Raw genomic sequence first — 27,040 nt, forward strand, 5'->3', positions numbered from 1 at the left:
GTTTATCATCATACCATTGTGTAGGCCTATCGTCCATCTCAGAACATTATCGAGGTCATTTTGCAGTTGCTCACAATTTTGTAACTTATTTATTACTCTGTACAGAATAACATCATCTGCAAAAAGCCTTATCTCTTATCCTCGTCATTGATATATATAAGAAAACATGCATAAAGGTCTAATAATACTGCCTTGAGGAATTCCCCTCTTAATTATTACAGGGACAGATAAAGCTCCGCCTACCCTAATTCTCTGAGTTCTATTTTCTAGAAATATAGCCAGCCATTCAGTCACTCTTTTTTTCTAGTCCAATTGCACTCATTTTTGCCAGTAGTCTCCCATGATCTACCCTATCAAATACCTTAGATAATTCAATTGCAATACAGTCCATTTGACCTCCTGAATCCAGGATATCTGCTATAGCTTGCAGGAATCCTACAAGTTGAGCTTCAGTGAAATAACTTTTCCTAAACCCAAACTGACTTCTATTAAACCAGTTATTAATTTCACAAACATGTCTAATATAATTAGAAAGAATGGATTCCCAAAGCTTTATGTCTATCACCCTTTCCTTTATACACAGGGGCTACAATAGCAACTCTCCATTTGGTATAGCTCCTTCATGCAGATAGTAATCATTAAGTACTTCAGATATGGTGCGATATCCCAAACCATTTTCTTTAGTATATCCCCAGAAATCTTATCAATTCCAGCTGCTTTTCTAGTTTTCAACTCTATCTCTCTATCTGCAATTGTTTTCATTCCCCACCCTGAAGGTAATGCCCTCTCTCTGGCCAAGAGATGCAGGCAGGTTAGGGAGATGTAATGGAAGAAGGAGGTGGGTAAAGGATGTGAAGAAGTAGGAGATGGGAGAGGAATTATGCCTATGCCTAAGGATTGAACAAATGCTTTATTTAATTCAAAAGTACATGCGAGACAATAGATGGGTTACGGAAGGGTGTGAGGGAAAAGGTGGAGTGCAAGTGGGAGAGATGAAGTTCAGAAGGAAGAGCCGGGGTAAAGGTGCAAGGTAAGGAGATGGAGGGTAGCTGTCATATGACTGAGGGAAGCGATGAGAGGACGAAGGAGTTCAAACGTTGGGAGGGGTGGAGGGATGAAACCAGTTTGAGGAAGGGGTGGACACACTGGTGGGGGAGGGGCTCGCTGGGGGCGACGAGATGTATGATCAGAGGGTTGGCGACCGGGTGAGGGTGGGGTATGAGAGGGTACCACTTGATAATGTTGGCCGTGAACACTGGCACCGGTGGTGATGAGCTGATGGACATCATCAAATGTAGGCAGCTGGAGCTGCACCATAAATGTAGGGCCATGGGCGTCATGAATTCAAATAGCACGTCATACGGGAACGCCCGCTGCACAAAGTTCTTGTAGAATGTCCCTGTCGGAGATTTCAGGTGGGATTCCACGTAGTACACAGCTATAGATAGCTGAAGGGGACGGTGAAGATGACTGGGTCGATGATGTCTGGGCGGCGGCTGCTGTGGTGTTGGTTGGCGAAGCGGCGACAGTTGAGTCCGGCGTGCTAGCAGGGAGTTGCTGAAGGGCAGTGGGCGAAGAAATTGGGAGAGATGACCACATAACAGGTGATGGGTGACAAGTGGTAACCATTGCGACAGGAAGAGAAGAAAGGATACTTGCGGACGTTGTGGTGGAGGTTGTTGGGAAGGAGGGTGTTGATGGCTGAAGCGTCGTCCGGGATGTGGGCTCGTGAACAACTGGGACAAGGGTTGGTGTTTCAGATAGCTGGGCTTGAATGTACGGAGGGGTTGGCACCACAGCGTAGTTCTTACAATGGATCATCGTGCCGGAAGCGAAGAGGTGGCGGAGGGCATCCTCTCCGCTGAGATGCACTAGAATATGCGTAGAGGGTGTAGAGGTGTGGCCATCCGTCATTCTGTACTGGGAAGTCAGCAGCGAGTAGGTCATCGATGATGTCTACTTCGGAGATGGCTGGATCCACTCCGGGGATAATACAATAGGCTGTGGTCGTCGGGAGGTCAACAGCCAGCAAGGCGTCAACCTATATGCTGATTGGGGTCAGCTGGGTGGCAGGTGGAGATGAAGGCCGCCCGGCCGAACAAAAATTGGAAGTTGCGACGGCGGAGAGTACGGTATGTCCACTTGGCGAGGTGCGTTCCGTGAACAATGTCGCGCTCGTCTGACCCAGAGGTGTGTGTTTTCTCGTTGAGGACACATGGTTATATCATATTTGTCGCAGTGGTCCAGAAGTCCAAAGGGATTTCTGCGCGCTTCTTCTCTCGTCTGGATCAGTTTTGTCGCTTAAATATAAATGGCAGAAATGGTTTATAACGTAAGTCCTCGATGTAGAAGGTTTCTCTTACCAATTCGTAAACAAGCCTGAAAGGTGTTGTTCTTGCCACTCCAAGTGCTCTTTTCAGGTATCGGGCTTTTACTTTCTCCATTGAGTTTAGGTCTGATAAAAATAGGTTTTTCCCATATTAATTCTAATCATGGCTAGTAAAGTCCGGCCATGTTCTAATCCGTAGGTTAGTATTGGCGGTATTTTGGCATTAAATAATATCATAGCCGTCTGTAGGGATAAGCTGGTTATGTTCTTTATGTCATACATTCCTCTTATAGCAGCTGTTACTCTTTCCTTTATATGTATCCTGAATGAATTGCAGGGCAGGTCTAATACAAAATATTAAATTCCTGGACAAAACACTCCAAGGAATAAAGGGACATGACAGAGTTAACGTAAAGAATTATTAGGGCCATATCACCGGCCATGAAAGCTGCAATCTAAAAATACACAGCAATTCACGGAAAAGGACAGAGAAGGCAAATAATATTATTCCACATAAAATGCTGCAGGAAATACAAGCATGAAGGGAAGCGGTTTTGTATTTTATGAAGACCATCCACAGGCACTGCGAGACTTCAAATACAAATAAATGAAATATTATTTATTCTCCAAGGCTAGATGTCGATTGCGTACACTCTCTGGAATTTCGACGGGAACTGACGTCACAAACACGCCGTGGCTCGCTCAGTGGATGGTTTCCCTCTTCCTGTCGGATTCGTAACATGACGGGGTTTAGTGAAAAGGTTTGTAGTATTTCTTGAAGATGATTAGAATTTGCTGAGGCGTTGTCTTTTGGAGCTTACTTTAAGCATGTGGTACTCGTAGTTGTTCTGCCGAAGGTGAAGTCTTACAGAGTGGTTTAATTAGTTGGACAGTTTTGCACTAATGATAAAACCAGAACACGTGTGGCTCTTGCTGTTCCCTAATTTTACCAATTTTTGATATAGTTTGTTTCTAGTTTCAGTGATTCCCGTATTTTATGTCTGTGATGATTATTTAAACCTTACCTACATTATTTGATGTATCGTGAAACAAAGTGAATCTGAGATTGGATCATAAGTAAGTGATAAATGGTTTCTGTTGATGCGGCGTACTTTAAAAGTTTTATCTTTTTCATTTCAGGCCATATTGATAGATGGCAAAGGCCATCTTTTGGGCCGATTGGCCGCAATCGTTGCTAAAACAATTCTTCAAGGCAATAAAGTCATTGTTGTAAGGACTGAACAAATCAATATTTCAGGAAACTTCTTCAGGTAAATGCTGTTTTCATTTCTGTATCGTTTTTCTCATTTCACACTTTTTGTATTTTAGTATATACTTTACCATTATCAACTTTGTTCTGTAATGTGTTATGAGTTGTTCCTTAAATGTGTGTACAATTGCCTGTATATTCACAAAGTATGGATTCAGCTTGAGATTTATTTCTTTGATGGGACAATTTTTCTTAAGACGACTTGTTAAGCAATAAAGTCTCGTTCTGTTTGATTTCCACGTTGCTGAGTAAAATCTTGGGATGTTGAAGAATGGCTTAGAATTGTTGTGGGTGTCTGATTATGTGTAAACTCTCGTAGATTGTAGTCAAGTATAGTAAAGTGTGTTCATCTGCAAGATGTGTATTTTTGGATGGTACACTTAGAATTATTTCATTATTTTTTGCTCTTCTTTTACCCTAGATTAACTGCTTCAAAATCTGGTATTAAGACCTATGGAAATCCTGCTGGTGTACAATCCTGGGATGGGGAGTGCCAGAGAGTAAAGATGGTGCAGGGTGATACTCATTTGTTTTTAGTGTAGAAGAGTGCCGGTAGAAATTCAGCATGTGCAATATAAGTTTTATAGCATCGGCCAAAGTTCAGAATAGGTTACATTTTCCAGCACACGCATCTAGGCATGATTGCACTGTCATTTGTTTCACTCGCGAAGGGCTTGATCGTGCGGTGGACAGAGCTGCCAACTGTTCATATAAAGAACTAGTTCTAGTGCAGTGGCGCTACTTTTGAATTTACGAATCTCGTGACAAAGCCATTGGTCTGGTTGAAGCAGAGGGGGTCTGGGGGTATAAGCCCCCTGGTTAGAAGCCGCGAAGCGGCCCTAGGCCTCTAGTATCCCGCGTGACAATGCCATTGGTCTGGATTGGTTAGACCATTGGTCTGGATGAAGCAAAGGGGGTCTGGGGGTGTAAACCCCCAGGTTAAAAGCCGCGAAGCGGCCCTAGGCCTCTAGTATCCCGCGTGACAAAGCCATTGGTCTGGATTGGTTAGACCATTGGCCAGTGACAAAGCCTGATCATGTTGCTGTGAGAAGGAAAGAAACAGTCATTCTGCATGTAGATGTTTGCGATACAAGTGGTGACCCATGTCGCTAACGTTGAGGTGTTCGGGATGTCGTTTTAATTAATTCAGCCCAATGGTTTTGTTACTAGCCAGACCTGACCAGCCCAGACCAATACAGTGTTCTCTCTAGAAATTTTCTTCAGCTGTGTGGCAGGAATCGGTAGCCAAGTGGGGAATACTTAGTAAAATAATGAATAGGATAAAATTTCAATTGATTAATTATTAATTCCAAAAATTTAACTATTTCTATTGTATCATAAATAAGACATAACAGAGTAGTTTGAATTTTAGGGTTTTGCTTGTTCACAATCGTGTAACACCAGGGCTTACCACTTAGTTGCTGTAGAGTGTTATACGGGTTTGTGATGTTGGACCGAATAGAGCGCTCTCATGCTATTCTACTTTAATACAGTCACCGCTCACGCACAACACAACGTGATAAGCTAAACATTGAAGCTCTGATGAAATTGATGCAATTATGCTGACGAAGATTTATAATTTAAATGAGCAGTTTTACAGTATTTTAATTTGGAACACCTAATGTGATTTGGGGAGAAGACTACAGGAAGGTTCAAGAACAGTTGAGTGTGGTGAATGGGAAGATCGAATAATGTGGATTGAAAATAAGTGTAGAAAAGAGTAAAACTCTTGTTATGACTAGAGGGGAGAAAGAAGGGAAAGGTCAGATTAGACTTGCAGACAAGCCCCTGGAAGTAGTGGAAACGTTTAAATACCTGGGGAGGGAATTAATGGAGAATGCTCGACTGGATGCTGAGATTAGTAAAAGGATTCAAGCTGGAAGTTGTTTCTATCATAATGTAAGAAATGTTATGGGACAAAGATGTGCCAACGGAAGCAAAGGATATTATGTACAAGATGTATTACGTACCCATAACAACTTACGGAGCAGAAACTTGGACAATGACAAAGAAGGATGAGAGTCGAATATAGGCAGCCGAAATGAAGTTCTTGAGGAGTATGATACAGAAGAGTAGAAGAGACAAAATAAGGAATGAGAAAATCCGGGAAGAAATTGGAGTGGAAAAAATGAATGATAGAATAGAGAAGAGCCGACTAAGATGGTTTGGGCACATAAAGCGAATGAGCGACGAAAGAATGCCAAAAAAGGTGATGGAAATGCAAGTCCAAGGCAGGAGAGGCTGTGGACGACCATGATTGAGATGGAAGGATACCATCCAACGTAGCATTACAGAAAGAAACCTGAACTGGGACACAGTGGTGGAGAGGAACCATATTTGCCCCTACCTGGCTACAGCTGTATAAAGGGAAATGATGATGATGATTATAACAATGGTCTTTTAATTAGCCTGGTCTTTAAAATATGTAGTGGTCTTGTGACTAGTACCTAAGTTGGCAGGCTTGTGTAGTGCCCTTTGAGTTTGTGCAAGCTGGGCCAGGCTAGGTCTCTAACATATCTTTCGCGAAGGGTCAGCTGAAGTTTTGCTAGTTCAACATTTCATGTACAGCCATGGTTTTGATGCCTCAGTCTTACAAGACAACTTCAGTTTCAGTATGAAATTCTTTCAATAAACAGTTCTGAATTTTATAACTTCGTGAGTAATTTTCATCACTGATTCATCCACTTGCATCCTATACAGTGATTTCTTTGGCTAGTGATAGGATGCAGCAGCAGGTTTGGCTGTTGGCTATCTCAATAGAAACTGTATTCGACTAGTGGCTTGACCAGCTTCATTGTAACAACATTGACACCACCTTGATCCTTTGTCTCACTGCACTGTTCTCCACTGATGCGCTGCTGGTGGGTGGTTTTACTAACTGCGGATACACGAACATTACTGAGAGTCGTGGTGCCTCTAGGCCCTCCCAATTACCCCTGATGTTTACTGTTGGTGACTGGTTAGATTGTGGTTTATTGGAAAGCACTGTTACTGACAGGGTTAGGTTAGAGTTCAGTTAGATCATGCAGCATCCTTACTGTGTCTAAATTACTGATTGGGTGGTCTGGTTACTGTTTGTTACAAAATGACTTGGGTGATAGGTTGGGTCCTGTTTACATAAAAGTATTTGCATTGAAAATTCAAAATGATAATCACATCTGCCAGTACAATATTAGTCAAACTATCTCTTCTTTGGCACTGACAGATTTCCTGCTACTAAACTTGCTCAAGCAGGTGGTTGTGCAAATTATTTATTTTTTCTTGTGCCTCCCAACTGTCCAGATTTTGTGACTTAATTTTGATCATTGGTTTTTAGTTTTGTAAAAGTTTGTGTTGTACTGGTATACTTTATATATAAAGATTAGTCTTTCTATCTACTTTTTGAACATCAGCCTGATACTTGGCTTGGTAGAAGTGGAGACAGTTTATGTTGACGTTCGGATATGTGGATCTTATAAGAGTTTACTTCGTATGACATGGAGAGAGAGAAAGAGATGGAGATGTGTTAATTGCCACTTGAATCTGATGTTCTTTCAAGAATGAATGTCTTTCTATTTTTAATTAATTGTATCTTTTTCATGTATAATCTGCTAGGTGGGTTATTTTAGATACATCTCAGTAAAAAATAGTGATGTTCAGCACTGTGTGAAGTCATTTGTTTACGGCACTTGTTCATTTTTTCTTCGTGATGGTAGGTGCTCCAGGGTATATATGCATTCATCATAATATCATAGCGAAGCCACATTTTTGAAAATCTGTGCTCTGTATTGGTGTCTACTCATCTTAGTTTTCTGAAGATCCTTGTCATTTTCATTTCTCCTTGTCTAGCTCCTGCCAGGCCGGGGTGTTGATGGTTCTTCTCCACCGTTCTCTCTCCTTCCTTCCACCACTCCTCTTCTGTAATTGTATTCCATTCCATTCTTTTTTTTTTTTTTTTTTCGTATACTGTTCTTGACAGTCTATCCCTTTTGCCCTCTTTCCTCTATCTTAGCCTGCAATGCTTGTTTTGGTATCCTTCCCTCCTCGATCATGTCAGGACTATCTCAGTTTAGTCGTCTCCATCCTATCGCTGTTTTCTACCCCTATTTATTTTCTGACCTTAACATTTCTTTCTCTGTCTCTCCTTGTCTTCCGTACCATACTCCTCAGGAACTTTCTGAAGACCTTTGTATTAAAGGTTATTTTTATAGACAAGAAAATCGAGCGAGTTGGCCGTGCGGTTAGGGGCACACAACTGTGAGCTTGCATTCTGGAGATAGTAGGTTCGAACCCCATTGACCGCAGCCCTGAAGATCATTTTCCGTGGTTTCCGATTTTCATACCAGCCAAATGTTAGGGCAGACCTCAGCTGCTTCCTTCCCATCCCTAGCCCTTTCAAATCCCATTGTCTCCATAGGACTTATCTGTATCTGTGCGACATAAAGCCAATTTAAAAAAAAAAAAACAAGAACAATCCGCTAACCTTTTTGACGAGTGCGCACAACATTTATTACAACTTTGAGATACTTTGAGACACATGAAAACAAATTTTGGATCGGGAAAACACTTGTTTCAAAACTTTTTTAACTGTTCAAAGCAAGGATGTATGCAAAGAGCGACCTCACAAGTAGAACACTCATTGCTCGTTTCTTTCCTCTTCTGTCTTGATCAGGTAGTGTGTTTGCACACGTAGCATTGCCTGAGAAGTTTACGCTTGTTTGATTCACTTTGTGGGAGTGGCCTCATAAAATGGCAACCTTCACTTGGTCCAGCCATCTCCTAGGTCTTCCAACCCATAAGTCAATATAGGGACAAAGTATATCTGAAACGGTTTGTTTTGATCTTAATGGCACTTGTTTATTCCAGAGCAGATATTGAACTTGCTGATAGAATTGACTGGATTTCTAAATATGGTTATTTAATTCAAGCTATATTCTGTTGTCAAGTGAGTATACGCATTCCCATGAGAGACCACCACCGTACAGAACTAGGATTTATACAGCGACACTATTCGAATAACTGAAAAGGTTCCAAAAACGCTGCCAACTGTCATATTACATCAGTAAGCACTTAAGTTCTCAGTACTAGCCATGTTCCCTCATGTGGGGCGAAACGGCAAATGCTGTGCTCACTCTATTGACAACCTTTGGTGAACTCGTCAACAGGTTAATTCGTAGTGGAACATAGGGTCTCCACAAAGAGCCACTACTGCTTCCTGTTCTTCTCTAGCTCTCTTGCCTCCTGCCAAGTTTTTCCTAGTCTGTGGATCCCCATGTTGTCCTTGAACTACCTTGTCTCCTTCAACCTTGTAGATTCAAATTACAACTCAGTTACACTCATGGCAGGGTTTCCTTCACCTTGTATAGATTGTTTTGTGTGGTTTCAGAAGAGTTACCTGTCTTTATCTCCCCTAGATAAGTGTTATAACATTGTTTTAAATTGGTTTTACTCTGTTTCTACGACTACAGTACCCAATAGAGGAAATATTTCATTTTTTGCTGGTGGACTTGCTCCTTTAATGATGATGTTGCATGCGTTGGCGGGGTTTCTCCATCATGGTGAATTTTACTGCAAGTAGGTTTTTATCATTTCAAGCTGTTAATGATATATATTGTTGCCTGAATGATAGTTGTTGTTATTATTATTGCATTATTATTTTAGTTTATAATAGAATACTTTAATATTAACTGCTGTTCACAGAACTAGAACTTTTATTTTAGTAATTCTCTGGAATCAGCCGTATACAAACAGTTGAAAAGATACTTTTGGTACAGTAAACTCTAATCTAAGAAGTCAAAATTGAATTTCGGTTAGAAGCTAAATTAACATATTTTGCATATATAAGGGGCAGAAATATGTAAACCGAACACACGCCATAACTCGTGTTTTCATGCAAAAGTTGGCAACGCTGTTGTTACGTATCGATACTGCAATCGCTGTGGTTGGAGAACTGCATAGTGACAACTCATACGTGCATGCAGTTGTTGAATTTTGTCTTTGTTGGTGTGCAGACTGGTCTAGTGTGTCCATCTATCTATAGAACTGGAGGCAGGCATAGAAGTGTGGTTCAATTTCTGGTGGCTGAAGGTGCTGGAGTACACGAAACTAGTCGCATGTCTGCTGTATATAGCAAACCCTGCATGTCCAGGACTAGTGGCGTAGGAGATTCCGAGAATGGCACGGATCAATGCAAGACGATGCGCACTCGAGAGGCCCATCAAGCCATTACTCCTGATGTGATAGTACAGATTGATGGCCTTACCCGGGAAAACTGACAAATCACGGAAGAAATTTGTGTTCAGGTCAGCATTAGCCATGGCTCCATGCGTGCCATTATCTAAGATCACTTGCATTTCCATGAAATTTGTGCACAGTGGGTTCCACATCAACTGACAGAGGGACAAAAGATTGACAAGAGTCATGTCTGAGTTATCTGCAGCGGTACCACGAGGAAGAGTATGCGCTTCGTGGACATAGGTTTGATTCAGGCAGAAAAGTGCAAGAGTGGATGCGGTTGTGGATCCTTCAGTGACATACCTCTTTGTACAAAACTGGAATTGATCGTCTCATTTCCCGGTGGGATAAATATGTTAACGCTTTTGATAATTATTTTTGAATAAAACCATTCCATGGTCATTTGACTGCCCCTTATAATTCACAGCACTTTGTTTCACTGTTTTCCATAACTCTACTTATTCATCATTACTGATTCTATCTTTGGTGCAGTATGTTGATGGAACTATACCTTCACCATCACCAGATAAACTCTCCTCTGTGTCACTACCCAGCTCAGGAGTATTTCTAAGGTCTTTCTGCATCACTGGTCATCTGTCATTACTCAGTGAAGCACCCAACTCTGATGTTTTAATTAATCAGGAATATCTCTTATGGGTTGTTGTCTTTCCCAGTGTATGATTTACAAAACAAACTGACAACAAAGCAAAGAATGCAACTACGCTAGTAGGTGGTGAGTACCTGCTCCAAACAATGAAAAAATTAATCGACTCTTGGAGAGATCCCGCTGCCAACTAATTACACTCCCACTCTACACATATTGTGTGCTCACGAGATGTCCTAATGACCCCATATGTTTAGTAACTGTGTTCTATAGTTTCACAGTCTGGTTTTATAATTGTGGAGTATAAAGTAGTCTGTTCTTTCTACAGGGCTAAGCTGAAGTACCTATCTTTTCTTCGCAAACGCTGCAATGTCAATCCAGCTCGAGGACCATATCACTTCCGTGCTCCAAGCAAAATTTTCTGGAGGACTGTTAGGGGTAAGTGTACAAAACTATAGCATATGTCCTTATTACAATTTACCAATGGATTGCAATTGTTTGTGTCTTTCACTGATGTTGACTGCTGTTCTAGTCCAGCTCCATGGCTAAATGGTTAGCCTGCTGGCCTTTGGTCACTGGGGTCCTGGATTCAGTTCCCAGCGGAGTCAGGAATTTTAATCATAATTGGTTAATTCCATAAAATTAGCTTCATGGTCCGTATCGCACTTCAATAGATTCACAACTATTTTCCACCTAGTCGATACAATGATTGCCTATGGCAATTTAATCGTTAAAAGTGGTACATGTTTCGTATATTATCAACATCTTTAGCCACTTCCTCCAAAGCATTACTTTGTCAATTTATGTATTTTTCATCTAAACAGTGTTATGTAGCTGAAGATGTTGACAATATACGAAACATGTACCACTTTTAACCATTAAATTGCCGTAGGCAATCATTGTATCGACTAGGTGGAAAATAAATACTTAGTTGTGAATGGTTAATTCCGCTCGCGGTGGGGGCTGGGCGTATGTGTTGTCTTCATCACCATTTCATCGTCATCACGACATGCAGGTCGCTTACAGACATCAAATCAAGAGGCCTGCATCTGGCGAGCCAAACTTGTCCTCGCACTCCTAGCACTAAAAGTCATACGCCATTTCATTTTTACTGCTGCTGCAGTGTGTAATTGTCACTGCCGTGCACAGTTATTCTGCACTGCACTTGGTGATTCTGAGGTTGGGTTTTCACTGATGCAAGGGCAGAAACATGTCATTTCGACACTGCATGTCATATGATGTCGGCAGGTAAGAGATCTCTGGTGACATATTTGGTGTTTACCCAACAAAATTCATTTTAAAAACTCTAGTCGTAGATGCCCAAGAGAGATTCGCTTTACTATGTCTTCTAGTAGGCCTAGAGTAAAATGTCTGCACACGGTGGCTGAGGCCAAACTGTTGTTATTATTCCTATGCACATAAGTATTGGTAAGGAACAAACAGGTAGCGAATCAAGTCTTATAAAGTTAGGAACATAAAAGGGAACATGTGATGGGATGAACACGGTGTAGGAAGAGGAAGCAATAGAAAAAGAAAAGGACAAACCTGAAGGACAAGGGCAGTTATCACATTTTCATTTACTGCCATGTATTGCTCCTTCTTCCTACTCCGAACTATCACTGCTTTTGTCTATTCCTAGTTTCCTACTTTTTAAACCTAGAGTGGGTGCGTGGTTTTTGGTAACACGAATGGTTTCAATCTTTATAACACTTGTTTCCTGTGCGCATAAATTTTGTTCATAATCCTTTTTACCTGAGCGTTGATTTTAGTGTATTCCATTGATTCATGGAAAATTATGTTGCACATCTCCAGTGACATTACACAAAACAATGCCAAGCAGTTGATAATTTCCAGTTTAAACTGGCAAAAAAATTCTTCAAATCCCAGAATTATAAGGTGATTGTGAAAGCTAGTGACAGTGAGAAAATAAAAATTGTTTTCCCATCATTTCACCCTTCCCACATGAAAACTAAAATCGTTGCGTTGCTCTCCTTGGCCATTATCAGTCTGCATTATCTTAATACTGTGTGCATTGTACAGTGGAACCTAGATTATCTGTTCCCGGAAACTACGTTTTCTTGTAATATGCGTTCAAATTACGTGGTCCCGCGAGCATCGTAATTAAATCACGTGAAAATCCCGCATTATCCGTTCCAAGGTTAGTTGTTTATATTTTTACTTTTTTCCGATCGTACTGTCGAACAGGTTTTCGTCACTTTCCTCAGGGAACTGTAGAGTAACTGGACTTTCAGGCGGGAATCCTAACTGCTCCTTCTTAACACAAATTTAGTATTTTAACATTATCGTATATGATTGTTACCGAGACCAGAACAGATGTTGCACCTTAAATTTAAAAAAAGCCATGTGAGGTCTTAGGATTGCCTATTACTGTTTTGGTCCTAATGTAAGAGTGGGAATTTTACGTTTTTGTGTTCAAATGCCAAAAACCGCAGTCGTTTTATTTGCGCACGTTACATTTAAATGGTTTGTATCATTTCCAACTCGTACTGAGCTCAGATGAGCTCAAGGTCACGAATAACCTAATTTCTGGAAGTTTTGATATTTTTTTTCTTTTTCCAATTTGATTGGATTAGTGGCGGGCAGAATTGAATATAATACATTCGAGAACTTTTGAGAATCGATACTTGCATTCGAAACAGTGTTTTAGAGTTCAACATAACCTTTAAAAGTTGATGTAGGCCTAATTTACACAGTACAAGATTTCCAGAAACTGACTACGAACAGTACAGGAGACCAAATTACAGTGGAAGATTAAGAAAAGAAGGGATTTCGCTATCAAGTTGGGCCCCATTTGTACCTGATGTGCTTTATTTTATTAGATGAGAGAATTAAAAAGTTTTTGAAGAGTTTGGCTAATCAAAGTTGCTGAACTGAAAGAAGTTTTCACGAGAAACAAAGATTCCCCTGTAAAATTGAATATAAAGTGTCAAGATTTTGAACTCGCGTACCGGTAATTAATGCGGTTTCGCGGTCTAACGTGCCTGCCTGTCATCACACTGACCATGCGTCACCTCGTAATCTGCAGGCCTTCAGGCTGAGCAGCAGTCGCTTGGCAGCCAAAGGCCCATTGGGGCTGTAGTTTGGTTTGGTTTTGGAAGTTTTTGTAAGATTATAATTTTACATATTTCATTTTTGTGATGTTTAGCCAAATTGCTGATGGTTTTTTCATTCATTCCTGGATTTTCTATTTTTCTGTGTTGTAAGTTTTATTTTCATGGTCCCTTGAAAAATGGAGAATCAAGGTTTCACTGTGTTGTCCCATTCCTAGTTTCCTACTTTTAAACCTTAGCAGCTGCATGCTTTTTGGTCTCTTGAGGGAAAGGTGTCGCCCAAGATGTTAATAGTTTCTGTAAGGAAGTAGTTACCTGTATGATTCATCATGGACAATCTGATTGATTAGTTTTTTATGACAGGTACTTCCAGTTTCTTACAAAATTGTGCAAAACTATTTTAATCCTCCTAGTCAATACTATATTTTTTTTACGTCCAGTTAAGACCAAAGTTCACACACAGACATGTTTCGACCTGACATTGGGTCATCCTCAGTAATAAATGTATGATGAATTAATAACAGGAAAAACACATAATAAAATGTAAGTTAAAAAGTTTTAAAAGGCATGATGAAAGTTAAAAAACTGAAATGTTGATCGTTAAAAACATTCTTGAGCTGGAAGTCTTTGTTTCAGTGTTTGTCGTCCTTTGGTGTGGTTCAACTGGTGTCTGTATACTGTTGGCTTAGTTGTTGTGTTCGGGCATGGGCTGATATACATAAGCATTATTGAAGTTGAACCATCTGATTTGTCTGTAAAGTGGATAATACAAATCTAATTAAGGTTGAAAAGTGGTGACTAACAGGAACAACATTTACATTGAGTTATGCAGAACGAAAATTAACTTACGTTACGTGGCCTGCTTGTATCACCCGTGTTCTCTGACTGTGGAGTCCACCTCTCGACTGACTTGCTCCCGCAGTTGACGCACAAGACGTGTTGCTACAAGGAAGTGGGGCGGGAGAATGGGAATGTGCGGAGTAATGGGGGTGGTGACTGAAACTGAGTAATAATTGAGAGTTCTTATGTTCCTGTTTTTTTTTTACTACAAATGATCGGAATCTAAGTTTACCATATTGCGTGGTTTTTTTTTTTAATATCATTTGTCTCATTTAATTTGAGGACTGGGTTCTTATATTGATCCATACTGATTTAAAAATTCTCTAAAATGTTAAGTAGTGGACCTTTGTTCACGTTGTAGAATTTTCAGATCTTGGTCTATTGTAGTATAATTGTGATTATAGTCTTTGCGATGGTTACTCATGACAGAGAAACGATTATATTTTAAAGTGTTGTGATGTTCTGTATATCTTACGAGGAAGTTCCTACCAGTTTGTCCGATGTAACTTGACCCGCATCCCTGACATTCCAGTTTATATATCCCAGAATTTGTGTATTTATTGCTAGTATTTACTGAGTGAGAGTTAAATAGTATTAATTTACTGAATTTGGTTAAATAATTCCGGATCAAATTTATAGTAGTTTTAACGGGGATATTGGCATACATATAGATGACATGAAATGAAAGGATCATCTGGTGTTCTGGTACATTTGTTTTATTCTTTTGCAAAGTTCTATGGAGTTCTTTATCGTTGTGTTCGCTTGGTAGTGATAATGTGTACTAAGGAAATCTTGAATAAAATGAGAGAATTTGTACATCGGGTTACTCCAAAAATTGATAATTTGTCACATAGGGGTGTTAGCCTCATGAATTTTTGATGACCCAATGCAGGGTTGAAACAGGTCTTTATGTGTGAAGTTTAGTCTTAATTGGACATAAAAAAATATTGACTAGGAGGATTAAAATAGTTTTGTTCAATTTTGTCAGTTCAACCATCAATACGGATTTAACAATGAGATTCATAGTCTGTAATGGGTACTTACAGTGTTGCGCGTTTAAACTCAATTTTTAAAAAAATCATGATTTAGCGCTAATCTTGACACGTGGTATAATTATTATACTATATCTACTTGTTCAAAAATCCACAGTTCTAGCCCTTCAGGCAAGCAACTCAATGTTCAAAGCATCCTAGGGGTATGAGCTACGAATTTTAGGTAAATATAATAAAAGTATGAGGATATATTTTTTTATTTATTCCTAAAAATAATCCCTTTCTTAATCATTGTTATCTGGTCACTTAGAGTAGCAGTTTGCTTTTTTTCTACCACTGCAAGCGATTATGAGAGCCAATGGCGAGTTTTACATAAGCCCTTATATAACTTACTTTCGGTGTGGACATTTTTTAAAAAATCAAACACCCTAGGGTATTGAACCAAGGAACACATTACTGAAAGAATTATGTAAATAAGTTAATTTGGCTAGGATTTGAATCAAAAAGAAAACGAGTAAAGAAGCGATTTTAGGCTGTTTTTCTGGAACTGCATTTAGGCCAGAAGTTTTTTTTTTTAAAGCTTGATTGAGCTATCCAAGATTTACAATTAATGTTTTCAACATTAATATTGAAGGCAGGTCATTCCTCTCATCTTCTCTCCATTGTTTTCTATATGAAATCCATGCAATTTATCCGTCTCTCCCTTTCGTCTGGGCTGTCTTTTATATTGCATTCTCCTCTTCCTGCTGCGATTCAGTTTCATACTCACGAATAGTAACTACTGCATCTTTCTCTTCACTGTTGATTTCTTCATCCTCAAAGAGAATTTCACCTTCACCACTGGATTATTCATTTAGCCAACTATTTGTGTCAATGGGGGTCCTGTTCTCATAATCTTGAGGTGCTGCTGACATGATAGAAAGTGAAAATTGTTTCTGCAGCCTAAGCTACCAAGTAGCGAAAGAACATACCTGTTGATGAGCTTAAGGTAGATATGTAACCTCCTAGTGGAGGTTGGCGGTCCACATAGCCAGCTCCGAACGTGATGTTGCAGCATGGAAAGCATCTTCTGAAGTGCAGTTGTGCCATCTTCGGATGTCCTTCAATTCGATCTTTGTTGTTGTACACTTTGATCTTTCCAAAATTGTTAGGCTTTCTAGTTATAGCAACGTTGAAATAATCTCTCTCCTCCTCCTTCCCCCCCACCCACCACGGAGATCCAAATGGGGAATAGAAACTCCAGATAATAATTTTACGTTAAATAGAGCCATGCCATGTGAACTTAAAGGGATATCCTTCAGGATCTTTAATGCAGTGGTTTCCCGTTGCCTTCCGCATCCTAATGCTGTTGACCAGTTGTAGGTTCTTCCGCCTTTTGGGACCATTTCCTGTCCCAAGGACAATAGTGCCCTAACCTCTACCTGCTCATCCACCCTCAAGGAGACTGTTGGCACTTGGTAGAGAGGATCTTCTTATACTGGAAGATACTCGGTCCCTTCATTCATTAGCCGCCCGCATATAACAAAATTGTCATAAACAGTCGTTGCCCCCTCTCTACCGCGGCGAGGTGAATGTTCAGAAAGGTCTTATATTTATTACAGATCAGGTTAGAAGCCTTCTCTGGGACAGCCAGATTCCAATACTAGCCAACTTTATCAAGCTTACTTCTTGCCCATAATAACATATGGCCTTGAAACTTGTATCATCACAGGCAGAGATAAAAGTAGACTCCAAGCTGCAGGAATGAAATTCCTCCGAACAGTGCTACAGAAAACCAGGAGAGATAAGGTCCGCAACGGGAGGATTCGCCAAGAGATTCAAATAAGAGAATCATTATGTGATACCATAATCAGATCAAGATTGAAATGGTATGAACATGTAATGAGAATGGATTCTTGCTCAGTTGCTAAGGAATGGTTGGAGAAAACCTTAAACGGCAAAAGACCTAGAGGCAGGCCTCAAAGGAAATGGCTCGAACAAGTCAAACAAGATCTAGAACACAGAGGAGTAGATTGGAGCCAAGTACAGGAAGAAGAATGGTACCTGAATCGACTGAAGTGGCGAGCGCTCATACACCGCACCTGGGGAAACTGGAGACGGTTAACTGATGATGATCAAATGAAGTATGAATTGAACTTACCACGATTAATAAAAATAAAACTTGTTGCACGAATAGATGCGTGGGGGACACCTGTCACCCAGTAATGTTCTACATTTAATTCTGAAACAAATGTAACTTCAAAGTGTACCTCAAGAATACTATGAACATTTTAAGTTATAGAAATTGTATTTTAACATATTGTGTTACGAACAGTACACCAGAATTTTAAGTAGCATATACATGTTACATAAACATTGATGCTTGTTTTTTAAAACCAGAGGACACGTAATAACATTGTATATTTTAATATAACCATATCATAGGACATTCTTCAGTAGATTTTGTAATGTTTTAAAATTATACTAGCAGTTTCCTGCTGGCTCTGTCCGCAATGTACAAAGTATGGTGTTGTTCGTTACTATCCCCACGGATGTATTTGCAAAGTTTCGAGTTAATGAAATAAAGCAGATGATCTGCTGTGGTTATAGAATGTAATATTATATCAACAAAACACATGAAAATACATCGCACAAAGAAATTGAATTAACCGTTCCTCGGAACAACACTATGCTCCGAACTGTTAAAAAGTCCTCCGAAGATCTTTGTAATGGAGACAAAAGAACTCATAACTTTTCTCAGAATCGACCAATTTAAGTAGTTATTACCTCAAAAGAAAGCGCTTGATCCACTGAGTGTTTTTAGACCAAAACGAACTGCGCACCTCAATTAGAACGAAAGATATGATTGCTTCAATGAGAAAAAATGTTGAAGAAATGGGACATCAAATGAAATGTGCACTGATAACTTTCCTCAGAATCAACCAATTTGAATAGTTAAGAGCTGAAATGAAAGAGCTTGATCCACTGAGTGTTCTTAGGCCAAAACAAACTCCGTACCTGAATTAGAACCAAAGATATGATTGCTTCAAAGATACAAAAAATTCGAAACAAATAATTTGAGGAAGGCGGAAGTTAAGTGATTTATAGTACCTGATGACTAGACCTGGAATTTTAGGCTCTAAAAAATTAGTTTTAGGTGCCTAAAATAGGCTTTTAAAAGAGAAAATAGGCACTTAAAATATGTTTTTAAAATGTGTGGATAGGCAGGAAATAGACTTTAAAATATTACAATATACACTTAAACTGTAACGTGACACTTTTTTACTTTAACAAATGTGGTATCCCTGTTCTTACCTGAAATAACTGCAAAATTGAGACAGAATAAAAGAGACGTTTATCAAAAACAATATGAAAAAGTCATGTTAAAAATTAAATAATTGAAAAGGTGGTTCAACCTATTCAATACTTAAAAGAAAGAAATGTAGTAATTACATTCTTATTTAAATGGGACCGGTTTCGACCTTAGTCCAGGTCATCATCAGCCGTAAAAACATGTACAATGTTTATGAATATTGGAGGTCAGTTTCACACTCTGATAGGCACAAAGACACGACACCACATTCTGTCATGCACAAAGTCACAACATTATCAACTAATATACGAAGATCAAAAGTAACTTCAAGTCGCAGACGAATAGATTTGTAGTAGAAAGCCGCCAGCTCCTGGTGATCAGCGCGGCACATTCAAGGTCATGCGCTGCGGTCGAACGCCAAAGTAGAGTGGAGAATGTTTTGAAGGTCCAGAATTTGTCACAGTTGCGGGAAGTTAAGTACGTGTCGTCGTGCTTCCCGCAACTGTGACAAATTCTGGACCTTCAAAACATTCTCCACTCTACTTTGGCGTTCGACCGCAGCGCATGACCTTGAATGTGCCTCGCTGATCACCAGGAGCTGGCGGCTTTCTACTACAAATCTATTCGTCTGCGACTTCAAGTTATTTTTCATCTTCGTATATTAGTTGATAATGTTGTGACTTTGTGCATGACAGAATGTGGTGTCGTGTCTTTGTGCCTATCAGAGTGTGAAACTGACCTCCAATATTCATAAACATTGTACATGTTTTTACGGCTGATGATGACCTGAACTAAGGTCGAAACCGGTCCCATTTAAATAAGAATGTAATTACTACATTTCTTTCTTTTAAGTATTGAATAGGTTGAACCTCCTTTTCAATTATTTAATTTTTAACATCAATAATTTCAATACGGAACAATGAAATTTTTATCTTTAAAAAGTCATGTGTCAAAAAAGTTATGGATTATGGTATATCATTATCAGTACTGATCTGAAACCTTTGTGGCGGCCTGGAGTATTACTATATGTGTATAAACTCATATATGTTTGTAAACTCTTTGAACTTTGTTTATGTTTTGAAGACTTCTCTATATTGATATTCTGTGCTTCTAATCTTATCTGTTATCTCTCTGATAATTATTCATGTTTTACCTTCATCCCACGATACTTTTGAGTGTTCATTAAACACATAAATACATCACCCCTTTCCTGTTATTCATTTAAGTACATAAGCATCATCAATAACTACATTGGTGACTCCCGACGTGATATGAAAATACGGCGCGGAACACATTTTGTGGTTAGTCAAGTGTGAAAATGACCGATACCAGCAACAAATCAAATCCACCTCCAACAACAGTATGGAACGAAGCGGGTATTGCTCACATTTCAGTGAAGATTCCGCCCATCTGGAAAAAAACATAAAGGTGTGGTTTCTTCAAGTTGAGACACAGTTTACTACGTTGGGTATCACTGACGAAACCACGAAATTTAATCATGTTGTTGGAAAAAAACACGTAATCGTGTTGCCAGAGGTTAAAAACATAAGGTACAACACAGAGCTGGCAGTGTATTAATCAAACTCATGGCTGCCAGTCAGTTAATAAGAATGTTCATACATAACAAAACATGATGGTTATATTCTTTTAAGTGAAGAAATAATTAAATCCCACTCTTGTATAGATACGTGAGAACGGGCGAGAGAAATCGTATATTGTAGCAGACATGGAGTAGTAACACTTCAAACAGGATTGATCACGCCTGAAGCCGCTTCATTTTTGCTGGGAGTTCAAGACCAAAACGGAAAAAATAAGATGCCAAGTGCGTGAACTGAAATCTGAAAATGGAAAGAGGAAAAAGATGTACTCGGGCCTTGAAAATAGGGTGTTCAAAATAGAAGACTAACTCTAATTCAGCCATGATGAACACATATATTTTCACTCTTGTTTTTATGTTTGAACATTCTGATTGACTGACTGGTAACAATGATATCCTAATGATTTTAATTATTTCACTACCAGCTCTGTATTGTACTTTCTGTTTTTATCCTCTGTCTCAACTCAATTGTGTTTTTTCTCTTAGCCATGTTGTAACATTCTATGTTTTTTCACACTAGTTTTAAGCCTATTTTCATTTTCTAAATATAAATGTTGATTCTTAGGGTGCCATATATGTTAAGGACACTAGGTTCAGGGCCCTGACCTAACTTTAGGCTAAGATTTATTTTCGGCTGTTGATGCTTACGACTGTTAAGTGAAACATGTCCCATCTTACAACACCTGTTGTAATGTTTATTTCCTAAATATAAGGAAAGATAAGTATTGGAAAGGTGGTGTAACTATTATTCTTGTTTTAATGTTCATATCTGATGTCCAATACGGTCTACAATGAGATTTATTACTTGTAATCGTCAGATCAGGTCGAAGGGCCACCTCCCCTCGAAAATACATGGACACTGTCACTGCGGAGGGAGTGTGTGGCAGCCTCGATTATTAATATTTGTGTATAAACTCTTTGAACGTTGTTTATGTTTTGAAGACTTCTATATATTGATGTTCTATGCTTCTAATGTTATCTATGTTCTCTCTGATAATTATTCATGTTTTACGTTCGTCCCTACGATACTTTTGAGTGTTCATTAAACACATAAATATAGTCCTCTCCGTGTAAGGACGTACCCTAAGGGTGCAACCTTACCCTTTCTCCCCTGTAATATTAAGATATTGATTTATGGTTACTTTTCTTGCTGTTGGGTCTTTTTCAGTGTCGGTAACCATACAGTTTAGGGACCCTACTTGCCGATACGACGTCTTACATTTACCGTTAATCTGGCACGTTGGCAACGTTCAATCACTGCTCTAGCGTGAAGTGCGTGTTGCCACCGCATCGCCGTTAAAGTCACTAGTGATACATTTGCGAGAATATTTAAAGCATATTTTCTTTTTCTGTGGGATTGTAAATCTATTTGGCTAATACCAGGTAAGTAGGATTGTGGCATGTTCGGATAATGCATTTAATAACATAGTTTGTGTGAAATGATGAAAGTGCTCAAATACGCCAGTCTCATGTCTAGATTTACCGGTACATGAAATAACTCTTGCGGGACGAAATTTTGGCAGTAGAACTTATAACATTATTATTTTCAAATCCGCAGTGAACTTGAAAGATGACCTAAATTCCGTTCACGGAGCTTGGCACATTAGTATTCCTATATGTTTCCTGATAAGCTTGAAGATATAACCAGCCTGCAGGCTGAAAATATGCCCAATAATCTCTCTCCTTACTGGTTACCGGTATTGAAGAGAGAAGGAAATATTCGCGCAAAGGAAAGGGAAGTCATTGGATGTCTGGAACTTTTGAAAATCACACTGCAAAGACTTATTAAATAAACTGCATCGTTTAACACGCCCCTCTTTTCAAGAATATGGTTATAGTACGCCTACTGTATATCAAAATAAAGACAGATAATTTAAGTGAGAAAGTGTGTTTATTTCCTTAATTCCTCATTGAGGAGATATTCATAATTATCTTGATTTATTTCATCTTATCTTTTATCATTTACTAGGGTAGGGAAACATTCATTATCGGTGTTTACATTGAGGTTAGTTTGTTATGGTTATGTCTGATGATTTTAATATGGAACCAGGCAGGTTGGCAGCAGTGTTCAGCCTTTACAAAAAAGAGAAAAGAAGAGCATCGGGCGGCGATATTTACTTTCTGGGGTATTTCCTTACGTGGCAATTACTATACATCACCTCTTTCCTATTAATCATTTAAGTACATAAACATCATCAATAACTACACCTTAATACTAAGATCACTGTACACAATTACAGCACTGTAAGCATTCAATAACGGTGTAAACGCGAATGGAGAATGTGTTCATTATTTGTGAGGAACATTCCTACAGTACTTTCAAGTTTGCTTTGTTACATAACAATCTTCTCCAAATTTTCCAGCCAGGCTGTGTCTTTTATCTGTTAAAATCATTTTGAAAGCAGAAAAAGAGCGCTCCACACTCACAGATGTTAGAGGGTAATAGGAAAATTTACCTACATTTTTCAATTCAATTCAATTTCACTTGGTAAGTCTACCTTTTCCCCATCCATTACCTGATGTAGCCTTTTCAGCACTGAATAACCTGGGTTCTTCTGCAGTACACTAGACCATTTGTCTCTTATTTTATCCCCTACCACCGGGCGAGTTGGCCGTGCGCGTAGAGGCGCGCGGCTGTGAGCTTGCATCCGGGAGATAGTAGGTTTGAATCCCACTATCAGCAACCCTGAAAACGGTTTTCCGTGGTTTCCCGTTTTCACACCAGGCAAATGCTGGGGCTGTACCTTAATTAAGGCCACGGCCGCTTCCTTCCAACTCCTAGGCCTTTCCTATCCCATCGTCGCCATAAGACCTATCTGTGTCGGTGCGACGTAAAGCCCCTAGCAAAAAAAATCCCCTACCTTGCCCCTAGCCTTTGTATGTTATTCTCAGGTACCTCAATTGCAGAAAATTGCTGTTTGAGACTGTTTCCTTTTTCCTCCATTTTTGTAATTGGTGACTGGAAGTTATGAAAAATTTGCCTGATTATACGCAATGTCTCTCTGAACACTGGAACAATCATTTAACAGCTCTTTGACAAACGACACACATGCAGAGTTGTCCGTTAAAGGCAAATTGGCCAGGCTGAGTGGCTCAGGCGGTTGAGGCGCTGGCCTTCTGACCCCAACATGGCAGGTTCGATCCTGGCTCAGTCCGGTGGTACTTGAAGGTGCTCAAATACGTCAGCCTCGTGTCGGTAGATTTACTGGCACATAAAAGAACTCCTGCGGGACTAAATTCCGACACCTCGGCGTCTCCGAAAACCGTAGAAGAGTAGTTAGTGGGACGTAAAGCAAATAACATTATTATTATTATTATTATTATTATTATTATTATTATTATTATTAAAGGCAAATTGTCTATCACAGTCATGATTTCCTCAAGATGTTCTGCATAATACAGGGCAGCTTCCATCCAGGAAGCCCAATGGGTGATGATTGGCTGTGGTGGAAGGGTAATAGAGGGGAGTTACTCTCAAAAGGTGGCTATTCTTGATGGAGCCTTACAGAACACTTTCTTCATTGTTGAAATGAGAGTATGTACTGCGGGAAACTCAGCCCTAACTGTTTCTGCGAGTCTATGCAAGGCATGAGCCATACAAGTAACATGAATTAAAGAAGGATAGAAAGTTTTGAAGTTAGGTGCAGTGGCAGTTATGTAGGAAGCAGCATCGGAGACAAGGAGAAGGGCTTTAGAATCATCAACACTCCCAGGATACAACAATTGGATGGTGTTATGCATCATTTGACCAAGCGCCAAAAGTAGATTTTGAGATATTGACACAAACGCAAAATCCTTTGTATTAAATTTTATTTGCTTTTAAATTGAGTTATTATACACCAAAATGAAGATAAAAACATAAATTTTCTTAATGTATTCAATTTGGGGATATTTGAAGTATATCATCCTAATCTGAGATAATGTTGCTTGGTCACTTGATGCTTTATTGCGGTTACATTCGTTTTTGTTTTGCATCACTTGACCTACAAATAAAATTATCATGTAGTGATCGATTTGACTTTTAAAAATTCAGTGCAGCAATAAATATGGTACTTGTTAACTAATTTTATTGCTTATGTAAGTACAGGATTAAATTATACGTAACAGCATACAACATGACATAGAAAAAACATGAATTTTAGAATATACAGTAGTATAGGTATTACACTGCTAGATCATAGTATTAAGGCATCATAAACACACAGTTTCTCCAAGTGTAATATAATGCGGGATATTAAGAATTTTCGAGTTCAAAATCCATATTTCCACATTAAAACCCATCTATATCATTGTCTATTCCAGGATCACTAAACAAGCGCTTATAGAAAGGCTTAGCATCATTGGGAATTAGCTCCATAAGAGAGCGCAGGTCGTTAAGTTTCGCTTCTGAAACTGGTTTTCCGTTGGGCTATAACAGTGAGCAGACCCTGTAGAGCTGATCCATTTTCATTCTGAAGCCGCAACCAACTGTAGACTTCTTAATGTTCACCTGAACGGTGCGTTCTGCATCAAAATGCATTTTGAAGAAAATGCTTAAAAAATTTATCTTCGTTCAAGTCTATTTCTCTCACATGCAGTCAGTTTACCTTCTCACTGTTTGTGCCTGCTTCCTGTTTACAATGTGCTTCTCCAGATGAACTGTACTATGAAAATCCAGTCCAGTCATTCTGTTCACAACAAGCAGGTTCTTCTTTCGGCACATCTTCATTACATTTGTGTAGTCTTCGGTGGTATAGAGGCGCTGTTGAAATTTGAAAGCACGTTCTACATCTCCAAAGTCGCTGTCGTTAGGGAGGAAGCTATGGCTTGGAAATAAAAATATTTGTGTAATCTTTTCAATGCTAGGGTCGTGTTCCAAAACTGTTTTCAGAAATAGAACAATCTTTATATTACGATTCTGGCCTCCGCAAGAATCTGACCACAATATGACTTCTTTGGCGTTGTGCATGTTTTCCATGAGATGCTTGTACAAGCAGGATCCAACCTCCTGAGCCCCTCGTCCTGCTTTTCCTTCCAACGAGACATAACAATGACCTTTATTATCTTTCCCAATATGAATCCCTAAGTTATATAACCACAACTGGTGCTTGTAAAAAAACAACATTTGTGGGAATACGGGACAATGGCAGTGTTTTTTCAAGGTCAAAACGAAACGTTTCCAGTTTATCATCCAACTTCGATTTTTCCATGCTGGAGTATTTTAGTTGCTGAGCGTATGCCGCAGGGAAGAAAACCTTTACGGGAATCTTCTACGCGGGAACTTGCCTTTAGCATCACACGACCAAGCGACTGCACCCTTGTCGTGTGGTCATTTTATGCATAATTCAGACTCAGAAATGGTGGTTGGTCACTTGATGCAAAACTTCAATTTAATGATTGAGAGGTTGGCGTTTGGTCAAAATTCATTTCCCGCGAAATCATATTGAGAATAAAAGTCCGAACAATAACCTATGTAAAGTTTACAACTTTAGCTACCAGATGGTGCAATAATATAAAAAAATCCCATTTTGGCGCTTGGTCAGTTGATGCATAACACCATCCAATTGCAACCCGTTATTGATGAAGTATGCAATGCTTTGACTATTGAAGGTGAGCGGTAGATGCCTGATTGGGTTCCAGTTCTCCTACTATAAGGTTAGCAATGTACCTGCCCATAGAGTCGGTGGTTTCGTCCACACACAACCATATGCAAGACTCCCCAATATCCTACCTGATTGACTAAATGACATTGTAACAAATATCTAAGTAGTTTTTCTTTAATGTAGATGTTGATGGGATGTGCTGCTTGGTGTATTTCCGTAAAAAATATCTGAAAACCGGATTATGCACAGCATTCCAGGGGATATTTGCTGCAACTAAGACTCTACACATATCAGCATAGAAGCTATTATGGGTTGTAGGAGATATAGTTTGTGTGAGAAGAGTCTGTTACTTTTCATGGCTGCTTTCGCATTGTGACTGGCAGTATCTGCATGCTACTGAACGTGGCATTTTTTCTCATGTGAAATCTAAAACACAATAAAGTGATGTCAATTAGAGACTATGATGAGGAATAGTAAAGATGAGCTATTGAATAAAATTTATAATTTGGAACTATTTAAATCAAGCCATTATTACTCTAAAGTTAATTAAGAACAAGAACACTACAGTCCCCGAAGGGCCTTGGCTTTCAATAACGGTTGCTGCCCAGCTCATGGCCTGCAGATATTGGGTAGCGTGTGGTCAGAACGATACATCCCTCAGCCGTATTGCCTTGCCTCCGTGACCCCTGTCCACTGTGGCTTCTCAGTTGTCCTCACTGTGTGAGGTCAACACCGTTCCAGACCTCTCAGATTTCTAAATTACTGCCGGTACTGGAAATCGAACCCAGGTCACCTGGACTAGGTCTCTACAATTAATTAGAGGAGCCAATATCGAAACCTTAGTTTTAGATTAATATGAAATTTAAGATAAATGCACATACCTGTTTATTGCAGTACTGGCCAAAAATAATCTTGCCATCAAAAGTCATCCCTGGAAATTGTACAAGCCATTGTTGTATAAGCGCATTCTTAGATGATTCCGTTTTAGGCATGATGAACTATATTCACTTAAACAGATGTTCTTTCACTGGCTACTTGACACAGTATGTCCCTTCTTACTACCTGCTCCTTGTTCTTCCTAGATAATCCTCCCCCTCACCCCGTCACTCAACACAGTGCGTCCTTTACTACCTGCTCGTTCTTCTGAGCTAATCTTCCACCTCCACCCTTCACTCAGCATTCCTTTGGTGACAGTTGTCTGGGAAGAGCACATTTCTGTGAAGAACTCACCCTCTGCTGTTCTGCTTGTT

General features: G+C 39.4%; 1 protein-coding gene across 1 annotated transcript in view; it reads left to right on the forward strand.

Moving 5' to 3' along the window:
* The first annotated feature begins 2,975 nt into the window (after window positions 1–2,975).
* RpL13A (ribosomal protein L13A) overlaps window positions 2,976–27,040 on the forward strand; it is a 44,922-nt gene continuing 20,857 nt past the window's right edge. The window contains exons 1-3 of the mRNA XM_067156939.2: window positions 2,976–3,090; window positions 3,470–3,600; window positions 10,745–10,854. Of these exons, the coding sequence (XP_067013040.1) occupies window positions 3,070–3,090; window positions 3,470–3,600; window positions 10,745–10,854 (262 nt within the window). The 5' untranslated portion in view covers window positions 2,976–3,069. The remainder of the gene's footprint in view (window positions 3,091–3,469; window positions 3,601–10,744; window positions 10,855–27,040) is intronic.

The sequence above is a fragment of the Anabrus simplex genome, chromosome 13 (assembly GCF_040414725.1).
Source record: "Anabrus simplex isolate iqAnaSimp1 chromosome 13, ASM4041472v1, whole genome shotgun sequence".
NCBI lineage: Eukaryota > Metazoa > Arthropoda > Insecta > Orthoptera > Tettigoniidae > Anabrus > Anabrus simplex.